The sequence below is a fragment of the Magallana gigas genome, chromosome 1, assembly GCF_963853765.1.
Source record: "Magallana gigas chromosome 1, xbMagGiga1.1, whole genome shotgun sequence".
NCBI lineage: Eukaryota > Metazoa > Mollusca > Bivalvia > Ostreida > Ostreidae > Magallana > Magallana gigas.
The window spans coordinates 2,032,957-2,045,017 of record NC_088853.1 but is presented as its reverse complement, the minus strand read 5'-3'; the positions used below and the strand labels follow the sequence as shown (position 1 = coordinate 2,045,017).

General features: G+C 33.3%; 1 protein-coding gene across 3 annotated transcripts in view; it reads left to right on the top strand.

Annotated features, from left to right (window-relative positions):
- Positions 1-8,191, top strand: part of LOC109619215 (uncharacterized) — a 95,431-nt gene extending 87,240 nt beyond the window's left edge. The window contains exons 1-4 of one of the 3 annotated variants that reach the window (XM_066076430.1): positions 6,149-6,397; positions 7,248-7,395; positions 7,486-7,635; positions 8,001-8,191. In XM_066076430.1, coding sequence (XP_065932502.1) covers positions 6,293-6,397; positions 7,248-7,395; positions 7,486-7,635; positions 8,001-8,167 — 570 coding nt within the window. In that variant the 5' untranslated portion in view covers positions 6,149-6,292 and the 3' untranslated portion in view covers positions 8,168-8,191. Of the gene's footprint in view, positions 1-6,148; positions 6,398-7,247; positions 7,396-7,485; positions 7,636-8,000 lie in introns of those variants that run through there. The other 2 variants (XM_066076436.1, XR_010711101.1) reach the window with 2 other exon arrangements.
- The last annotated feature ends 3,870 nt before the right edge of the window (positions 8,192-12,061 follow it).

Below are 12,061 nucleotides of genomic sequence, written 5' to 3'. Positions count from 1 at the left end.
ACAATGATTTTACCACCAAAAAACTGTAGTTTATTTCAAGTAGTCGACTAATTGGATTTTAGTCAATGATTGGTGAATAGTTTCGTGCTAAAAATTTAATAAGTTTCCCTTGGAATTAGATTCAGGTCGAAATAAAGACGGCATTGTGTATTGTGTCAACAAAGTTTGCAAATATGTGATAAACTTTTTGACTTACCACAATGACATTGCAAATACGTGATGAACTTTTTGACTTACCACAATGACATTGTAAATACGTGAAAAACTTTTTGACTTACCACAATGACATTGCATTTCAACTTAAAAACACGTACGTGTGGATGTTTAGTCCACTTGTTGATATCAAATGATAACATTAAAACAAAGCACTAACACAATACTCACACACATATATACCGGTAGTCTGTTACAAGATATTTACGTAGCACATTTGGGCGATTTTTAATATGAAAAATACAAATATCTGTAAAAAAAAAAAAGTGCGCTTGGAATGTATGTAAAGAAAAATATCTAGGATAACTTCATTCACTCATTATCATTTTTTTCACTAGAACCAACAATGATTTCTTACGGAGATTTATAATGGGGAATGTTGACGGCCATTCTGCATTTGGAAGTAACACGGATTACCTCGCACATTTTATGAACGTTATTCATATCTGTTGCAATACAAAATCCCCGTTGACATCGTATTTTAACCATGTTGTGAAATCTGATAGGCTAGAGGAATCGTTTAGGAGAAATTTTGGAATTTTTATTATTTTTACTGAATAATTACATTTGTAGCAACGCTTAAACCAAAGGTTGTTTAATTAATATGTTCCTCCATTTTTGTTTTACGTTGGTTTACTTAATTTGCCGAATCACCGTTCTACGCCGGTCATGTGACAGGTACATTATAAACCACTGAGTTCACTACAGAATTGTTCCGTGTTCCCGATTACGACAAACAGCACACGGCGGCTGTGGTCGATCGGTAGAGAATACTTACTTCTCCATGACACCTGATCTGACCTCTAATTTTTTTTAAGGGTACGCGTTTTCTAAATATCTAAATATATCTTTTTAAACGAGGCAAGATATTGACAAATAAAGTGATAGAACTAGATTGTCAACATTCTCAATTGAAGTCATCATTTCGTTCAATGGTCAATAGAGCAAATACAATGGAATGCTGACTGTCGTTTTTAGACGGGCTCACGTGACCCCGTCTATTTGTTTACTGTCAGCCGAAGTCCCAAACCGGAAGCACGCGTAGAACACATGAGTTGAGTCTACGCCTAAGAAAATAGTGCAGAAAGTGTTCATGCATTTCAGTAAATATGTATTATAAAAACACGCATTAAATCTTCTAAGTCCTCTGTGTATAAACCAAATCCTATCTAGAAAATAAACAAATAGTTTTATTGATCAAATTATTCTTGCTCGGGTTCAAATGAGAAAAGAGTAACGTAACTGAATGCACAACGCCGTTGACGATTCAGTTGGTGTACAAGCTCATTAATCAATATAAGAGGTTGCAGGTTGAATCGAAAGTAAAGTTACCAAACGCAATGTGCCATTTTTAAAAAGTCGTGAGTTTTATTTTGACAATCTTTCACCTGAATACTACCGAACTTCATGCGCAAGCCGAAGTTGAAATCAGGACGAATTATACACAGATGTCTTGCATATTAAAGAGGTGTTTCATTGGCTTCAAGTCTACTTGCGGTATGACTGCTATTCATCTCTGAAGGAATTTTGTACATAGAAAATAAAAACAAGTCTGAATTTGCTTTCTCGTTCGTTGGTTCTTTAATTAATTAAACTGAATTTAAATTTTGAACAATGCATTGTAAGCAAAATCTATATACATGTAAATTATACATTTTGGGTGACCAATACCTCAAATAATATATACATGTACAGTCTTATCGATTGAAGAACCAAGTTAAATGTTAATGTTCATGTTGTCCGGCTTAGTTGGAATCAGATTTGGAGTGAATTACATTGTAAAGTAATGCATAAGATTACCATTTCTTCATGAATTAGGGAACTAAATTACCATTACCATTACATCATTTTCTTGAAGTAATGTATGACATTTCCATTACATGAGTAAAGTAATGCATTACCATTACCATTATTTTGTGAAAAGTCAATAAGTTTTAAAAAAGTAAATTAAAAGCTAAATAAAGAGTTTTTGTAAATGTTTCATAAATAAAACATGCTTAAACATATTGACAGGTTCATGTTCAATACCAGATTTAAATTTAATGACATACAAGATTCCTGTTGGTCCCGTAACATTTACACGGTAATGACGGAGTTGCCAATCTTTGTTATTTATGTCTCTGATTTTCGGAGTATGATTTTTAATGAACGGAGTGGTTGTATCGTAATTCGTGTTTACACAAAAAGTAGTAAGTGGCGAACGGATTTATTTTTACCTCTTAATGCATGAATCGCTGCAAGAAAATCGTGTCAGATAATCAACATGGCGACCGTGACAAACCTTTTTATTCTTACAATAATAAAATCTTATTATAAAAAGAAATATTTCTAACGTCAGGTGCCTGTGTTTGTTATCGGTATATAAATGTTCACTTTGTTTGTTAATTCAGCAGTTTGAGAGTGTTCGGAGTTTTCATAAACCTTGTATAACGGACACCGTCCGACTTGTGGATATTCTCTTGGATCACAAAATTGAATTAATCTAACGATTTAAATTATCTACCTTGAGATAGTTGTTTTGATTTTCCCGGTTAGTGGTGATTTAAAAAAAAAATTCTTGGGGTCTTATTTTACATAAAATACCGTTGTGTCAATTTTCTACAACTATGAAGGCCGGGATTGAGTAAAAATTAGGCAAAGTACAAAGTATCAGACAATTGCAAACAGCCGAATTAACATAGATTGAAACAACTAATTCAAACTCATCATTTTTGAAGCATGTTCTAAGAAATCAAGTACAATTACAAATTCAAACTTTCAAGACCCCGTCTTTCAGTACTCTCAGTACTTTGATTTATACTTATTGTTAGACCATTATTTATCAAACAATTGTCTAGAGATTTGTTTTCGTTTACCCGACTACGACAACGAACACAAAGGTGTAATTGGTCTGCAGATTAAATATTAATATAATGATAATATTAATTATAATTAATTATATATCATTAATATATAATATTAATAAATATTAAATTGAATATTTGTGACACAGATGTCCCATCTTCCTCTGTTACAATCACTGTATATCTGGACTGCTCGTCTGCATGAAAAATATAAAAGTGTCAATATTATGATTATTTTAAATGCAGCTCATAGTATACACTATTTGCTGTAATGACAGTATCACGGTTGTCATATTGTTTAATTCTACAGAGAGCGACAATAACAAACAAAAATATACAAAACATTTAACACCTGTCTCAAAAGAATAACATGTATCTTGTAACAGTGTTTTTTTAATGTATCTAATTACACGGTTTTTATGTTGCATCGATGAAAAAATGTTGATATCCTAATGTGTAAAAGGTCAATGCTGTGTAATCATTGATCACATACTTAATTTGCCAATAACTATAATAATGTATTTATTCTGACATTCAGAGACGATTTCCAAATCATTATTGTTATTAAGTGCTAAAATTTATGCGTTCCTTAAAACATTTAACAATCAATACATCAAACATTAACAATCATTTATTCATTAACTTATTTTTTTTTTTTACACATTTACATATTTCGGGCTCATAATTTACTTAATAATGCTGCTTTTAAATCGAGCCAATAAATTGACGCCTTTTTTTAATCCGTTTGTAATTTATGGTACGTTCGTTATAAAATTGGCTACTGAAAGAAGTTTTAGTTATCTCTCTTTCTCCAGTCTTTCTATTTCTGCTTCAATAATATATTTGTATGACTATTCTGGTACCCCTTGAGATTTTTTCTGTCAATAGCCCTCCATTGATATCTGGGGGTTAGACAGGCGGTCAGCGGGGCAGCCACTGTGACAGAAATAATTTTTCAATGTTTATAGAATAAAAGAAAAACTGATCAGTGAATGATGCTTTGTTTATTATTGATGATCTCAAATCATCAACAAATATAACCTGCAAGCGCAACCATTTTAATGAGACAAACTCCCACAACAGAGGTGCTTGGCCTGTCCATTACAATCAATCAGAAACGTTTGTAAATACTCTTGGTTTGTACAAACTGAAAAAAACCTTTCAGATATATCCTTCTAACCACAGATGGGGAAATTCCATTGCACAATCAGAAACGCCACCGCACCAGTTAACAGTCCCCGTGTTATTCAGCATCTAGAAGTTGGAAAATTATCTTGGTTTCTTAAAACAAACATGTGCAAACTTTCAGATATTCTTTAAACCAATGATAATATTAACAGAAATTGGCTGATTACGATTTGGTTCTAGTTACGCTTCACAAAATGTATATACATGAAAACGCATTAACATTAACACAAATAATAAAACTCTTATTTAGTAAGTATTGCAATGATCCATCCTTATCTCAGACTTATTCATTCCTGGCTGATTGTTTTGGAGTCTTTATTGAATATACGGATGAAATCATATAATTAACCAATTTGAATAGCTACTTTATAATTAGCTAACACATTGACCAACGACTTGGTCAAATGTTAACAGTCCTTAGTTACTCTCACCTTTCTCACTGTTGTAGGACATTCAGTACCGATCAGACCCAACCTAACAGAAAGTAACCCCAACTAAACCCTGGGTTTACTTTCTATGTTTACTAGAGTGGACCCAGAGTGGACACAGAGAGTAAACCCCGATCAGAAGTATACCCTGAAAGCAGACACTACATGTGTATTCGGAATATACAAGGGGCAGGAATTACAGGCAGTAGAATGATAAGATAAAATACAGGTCTGCTTCACACTTCATTGCGTATAGTTTACTCCAAAAGCAATTCTCGAGTAAACCCAAAGTAAACCCGGAGTAAACCCAAAGTTAACCCCGAGTGGACCCACATTTTGAAAAGGTAAACCCAAAGTAAACCCAGAATTTAAACCCGGGGTTTAGTTGGGGTTTACTCTGGTGTTAGGTTGGGTCTGATCGGTACTGTACAACGCAGGGTTTTGTCTTGTGTTATTAATCAATAAACATCTGTGTACAATGTTTTAGTGGTACAAAACTTTAACCTTCCAGTGAGGAACTTTTAAGAACCTTGTTCATCTTTTTGTGTTATGTTTGACATACTGGGTGTCCAGTGTATGATGACGAAACATTATTCTGTATTTATAAAATCAAAGAAGGGTATCGAGACATTTCATTTATTAATGATCATTCAGAAATAATTCAAATCATTCTCAAACTCTATGTCAACTTTTCAATAGATCTGTATTTACCCACTACAACCGATGGTTTTCCACATAGGTCATGAATAGGTACATGTAGAGTATCGAGTGATCTGTGTGAGGTAACCATCAGACTTTTGCTATATAAATACACTGTAGATTACTTATTTTATAGAGCATTCAATGCTTCAGTCCACTTATTTTGTTTCATATTGTAGAATCTTTAAATCACAAGCCCCATTGTTTAGTTCTCTTTATTTGCGTCCTATATTACTTCTCTTTATTTGTGTCCTATATTACTTCTCCCGTCAGGAGTTCACGTCATCATTAGCTAGCTATGGAGTATGCACTGAGTGTTGTATGTACTCAGAGCCTCAATGTAAATATCAGGTCTGATGAGTGGCATCATCGTCGACCTTAAAAACTGAAGTGCAAGAACAAGTGCCCGGGTCTTCGCAACATTTTTAGAAGATTTCATTAAGAATTAATGTTTAAGTGGTGTTTAATCGCAGAATCATGTTTCAAAACAGTTGATTTTGAGCCATATTTCATAGGGAGGATTGCACTGTTCATGTTCGGATGTATCTCTATTTAAAGTTAATCAATATGCCCCATTTTAATATCGCATTGAGAAATCGCCATTAAATAGCCGTATGTGTAACAATTTCAGATTCAAACAATTATTTTATAGATAAAAATACTATATTCAATATTACGACCCCTTTTTATGATTTGTATAAAACGTGACTTGGTTATGCACGGATTACAACGCGTCCCATATAAAGGTGTCAGGTTACAGGGTCACGGGATCAATTAGTAAAAGGTTAATGACTTAGAAACACATAAATCTGATTGGAGAGACGTCACGGTCCCTCTATCACATTAAGCTGTACAGTCAAGATACCCCAGTCATCGCTACAGACGTCTTACAGTGGACTACAGGGGCATGCAGGTAAATTTATGACTGGTGCTGTTTACAACATTGATTGTTATTCACGTCATTTACTCAGGTGTGACTCTAAGTATCCCGTTGTGCCGGAATCGGTTTGTTATACCGCCTTTCAGGTCTGTTTTTGTTGAAGTTTATAGAATTCATACTTTGGCTTTTATTATCTTCAATTATTTATTCATCGGAGGGCCTAAAAAGACAATGTGCTATGATTTCAATAAATATATCAGTTATAAAAACAATCTACATATATACAATACTCACTGATAAAATAAAGCATTTCTTCAAAGAAAATTTGTATATCGAAAAAAAAATACATAGGCCAAGATTTGGTAATTTTCATTTTGGAGTGTTTGGAGTGTAAAAGAGAATATTTTACGCGATGAATTCTGTGCTAGATAATAATATTAGCGCCAGAGTGACGATGTTGCACCCTTACTATCTTCCTAATGAATGATTATATTTATAGCTTAATATCTCACCTGTCAGGCGAGACACACTTAAAACAAAAATAATTATATACTCTCTAGACAGTTGTCTATCATTTGACTTATATATTTTTGGGGGGTTCTTTTTTCATGTTTTTGTTTTGTTTTGTTTTTTGCGAAACTACAACTCAAGCGGATTCAAAAATGCCATCTTTAAACAAAGATAACTATCAAGCACGGCAATAACAACACTTAAGATTTTTAATTTTAACCCAATGTAATTTTTTAAAACTTAAATCGTCGATAAATTGATATCAAGATAAGAGTTGCAGAGATAAAAAAAACTATTAAGAACATCATTCACACATATGTTTATTTTAACATTTTCATTTTTTATCTTGCAGTATGCTTAATTTTCAATCATATATGCCTTGAAAAGCAATGGTCATTTAGTCCAATTTTATCCGCAATAATTGGATAAAACATTGTTTTGCTTTCCTTTGAGTTTCAAGTAATTTTTTTTCAAACATACATGTAGACGCTGACCAATATACGGGGACTCTTTATTGGAGTGTTGTTGCTTGGTGCTTGCTATGGGCAGATAGCGCCCCTCTACGAGGCGCAATCGAGCCTAACATCCGGGACTCTAGTAGCAGCGGGCTCCATCGGCGTCGTGGCGCTTGCAGGTAGGGCTGGATCACTGTGATTAGAAATACATTGACAAATACTGTATTTGTGTTATCTGAAAAGAAAAAAATAAAGCTTATGTATTACAGCGACTGTCGCGGTGGCGGCATTGTCTGTCCGTAGGGATGTTAGAAATTGTTACTGCGAGACAACAACTCAAACTCCAGAGGAGTCCTGTGCTGACAAATGTGAAGACTTGGTCGCATCAGAAAGGGCAAAATATGAAAAGGAAAACGAAGGTATTTGAACGAGCTATGAAGACCGGTTATATTATGGAGTTAGATTATGAACATTTTTGAAAAATGGTTATGGTACTTTTAAGCAAAGAAATCATGTGTTTGATCTGTTATTGCAGTATACGTACTTCTTGTCTAGTCAAATAAAGCAGAATGTAAGCATGTGTCTACTTTTCAAAATTTTAGTAAACCCAAACTGTGGTAAATATATGCCACAATTTAAGCATTGCCACTTTATATAAAGTTTAAAGGCACAATGAGGTAGTTTCTTCTGCGTTCGTTTCAGTCTTTAATTGTTTCTTTTAATTTGTTTAATATCATAAAGCATCTATGCATTATTACATGCTTTATCTTGGTCTTGGTTTCAGTGTACAGGCAAATCATACAAGGAGTGTGCAGTTTTCAGACAGGAGATGATGCAGAGAACTGTGTCACGTGTTTGAACTACTATAATGACGAAGCTCAATGCCGCTCAGACTCGGAGTGTTTCTTTAGTAATAGCAATGGAGTTTGTTTGCATCAAAGGTTTTTTTGAAAAAAAATAAAAGCACTCACTGTATGCCTGAGTGTTGATTTAATGAAACAATAAAATCTAATCGACTACATTAACATGAACTATTAAATGTAGGTAAAATTTGGAAGCACAGAATTCAAAGGTTGATGCATTATGAAGAAGCCTTTATCTTTGTATAAGTGTTTTAATGATATACCAAAACACCTTTTTAAGGAGGCTGGGGGGGGGGGGGGGGTCCAAAAGAAAAATTCGCCAAAATTCGCCAAATTTGCAGAAATGTTTCATTTAATCTTAATTTACATTTTGATATGGAAAACACATCACAATCATCGCTAATTTTATCATTTGTTGCATCTGAAGAAATTGCACATTATGTAAAGAAAAATATATATGAAAAAATTAGAAAATATAAATAAAGGCAAAAAACATACCAATAACAGCACAAAAAATTAACACAATAAGAAAAACTTAACATTATTTGTTATTAAGAAAAATATCACAATTTTACCAAAAATATATATATCTCATACAAATATGTAAAAAAAAAAAAAAAAAAAAAAAAGGGTAGCCACAAGATTATTTCCAAATTTTAACATAATAATAATCAATACATGTATATGTGTAATAAAGATTGAGCATTTAAAAAAATCGCTTGTGAAATTAAAAAAAAAGAAATAAAAGGAATATAGAAGAACAACATATTTAGAGTTTTACAAGTTACCTCCCTTTGAAAAGTTAGAAAATGCTGAAAAACAGTTGAAATTATTTTGTTTGCATCTTGTAACCATTGGTTTACCATCAATTGACTCTATAAATAATATTTCATTACCATCATATCCATTTCTTTCAAAAGACAATTTCAGTACAATGTAAGAGTTAAAGAACATTATAGTGAAAAAAAAAATTGTATAGAGATAAAAACGCTTTAAAATGGCAGCCACCCCATCCTCGTTAAGTTTTAGTTTAAGATGTAAGATTCTTTCAACTCATCTTTAAATAGCCGCGTAAGATTGGTCAAACAATGTCATGTAGAACTAATAAAAAGATACAGCAATTGAAAAAAACCAAATGAAAATTTAATTCATGCAGATTTTTTTTTTATGTTATCAGATGTTTTGTTATCTGTTCATATATATGATAGGTATAACATTTCGAAGTTTTCAAGAGTTTCTATTTGGAACAACATTTATTTTCACAGACGAGAATATGTAAAGAGTTTCATGTATTTGTTTATTCAGTCACTCACCATTAGATTGTTTATTAGCTTACCAATAGAAATAAATAAAACTAAATACAATTTTTAAACTAGAACCGTCTTAATATGCCTACAACATGATACTATGCAGATATATTCTATAAGTCAGTTTAACAAACATTATGCAATTATTTTTACATATTGTTAATTTTTTAATAAAGAAAGCATTTAATTTTTTAACAATGGTCGTCATTTTATTTAATCAAATCAAGCCCTCCTTTAAACAAGTAACAAATCTTTAAGACAGGGTTTAGGTTTAGGTTGATTTTTACCCAGTCGCCTCAGATATTGCACGGTTGAAGTTTCTTAACTAGTCCGACACGTTTACTTTATTTCCATACGTGATATCTATAATATCTAAATTGAAAATAGTTTTTTGAAAAAGTCAAGCTCAAGAAAAACGCAAGACCATAATTAGTTGGTCCTGGTATTGGATGATGATGATGATGATGATGATGATGACCATTACAATGAATATAGAATATATAGCTGTTCCTTAATAGTCATGACATTAGGCTCTCAGCAAATACAATCTTCCACTGGGTCGCGCGCTGACTTTTTTCATACTTATTGTTAGGCCATTATCAATCACCGAAATGTCTACAGAATTTTCCTCCTGATTACGAGAAAAAGCACACGGTGGGTGTGAGTGGCCAACAGAGGATGCTAACTCCTCCTAGGCACCTGATCCTACCTCCAATTATTGGGTGTGAGTGGCCAACAGAGGATGCTAACTCCTCCTAGGCACCTGATCCTACCTCCAATTATTGGGTGTGAGTGGCCAACAGAGGATGCTAACTCCTCCTAGGCACCTGATCCTACCTCCAATTATTGGGTGTGAGTGGCCAACAGAGGATGCTAACTCCTCCTAGGCACCTGATCCTACCTCCAATTATTGGGTGTGAGTGGCCAACAGAGGATGCTAACTCCTCCTAGGCACCTGATCCTACCTCCAATTATTGGGTGTGAGTGGCCAACAGAGGATGCTAACTCCTCCATGACACCTGATCCTACCTCCAATTATTGGGTGTGAGTGGCCAACAGAGGATGCTAACTCCTCCATGACACCTGATCCTACCTCCAATTATTGGGTGTGAGTGGCCAACAGAGGATGCTAACTCCTCCTAGGCACCTGATCCTACCTCCAATTACTGTAGAGGTCCGTATTCGCTCTGTTACTGTTTTGTATTTATTCTTTGTATTTTTGATTTAAAACACTGTTCGTTATCGTCACATTTCACATTTTAAGTTTATTTTGCAGTAAAGAACAAGCGAAATCAAGAGGATTCAGACGTACGTGTTGGTAGACACTTGATATTAGTAGGTGTAGAAACATCAAACATTACTAATATATCATCTCCCAGGGCTGTCCTCTTTAGATTTTGAAATAACCAGCTTTCTATTGCTGATCTTCAAAAAGAACATAATAAATGTATTTAGGATCGAGCAGATTATCTCAGAATATTTTGTTACATCTATATACTTTATATGGACTTGTTTCAACAAGTAACTCAATTTATTTTTCCCGATAGAGGTATGATCATCATAATACGTCTCTGAAAACATCTTGATTAAGAATACGGCGTATACTGTTACCTCCCTGCTCTACATTTCATAAGTCATTCACAGATTGGCATATATAATTAATGAGATCGACGACAAACCTCTCCTAATTATTAACACCGTTACAGTCATGTAGCCCTAAGCATTACAACGTGAATATGTAATCAATATTCAGAAAAAAAATATGTTTTTCGTTTGACTTACACGTCGTCTGGTTTATTTTTCAAGGGGGGGGGGTTGCTTGACGAAAAAAAAAATGACAACAACAAACCGTCAACTATCTCAAAAATCCATTAAACGAAATACAAATTCAAAGAAGAGCAACACGGACCTCTAAAAGATAAAGGTAGGATCGGGTGCCATTTACGAGTGAGCATCCTCCGCTGACCGGTCACACCCGCCGTGTGTTCTCTGTCGTCATCTGCACCTTCTCATTGTCCAACTACATGTACTCAATCGGAGTACTTAACACCACCGACCAAAAAATAGTGGTCAAACTGAATGTGAAAATTCTTATTTGGTTGAATGATATGAATTATAAATTTGTTAACAAAAAATCATATGTTTGAAAAAAAAATATTGAATATTATTCTATATGTTATCACAATAGAAAACTAGTATCAAAATTAAAGTGAAACAATTTCTGTGCTTAAATTCTGAAATATTTCATTATTTTAAAAATGTTTAACTTACTTCTATTGTTTTATTGTTTTTATTTCATAAAGCAACCTTGAAAGGATGTACATAACTTTTCTCAGTGTTACCCCTCATGAAGATTTGAAATAATATAACGACATACCACACTCTAGCTTGTGCTCCCGTATTAACATGATATGACCATCGTCTTAATTGATACTGTTTCATAATCATCATAAACATCATATTTGAATAAAAAAATATATTGCAGATTTTATCATAAATCATTTTTTACATACACAACAACACTTTCCCCATTATGATCGATTGGAAGGGAGAAGCAATACAACTATTTATTGAAATGGTTCCTCCTAAAAATCGAACTCAATTTTTGTGTTATTATTTTTAATCATTTTGATTTATTTTTTAGTAACTCTAACTCATAGAAAATGTTCACTATT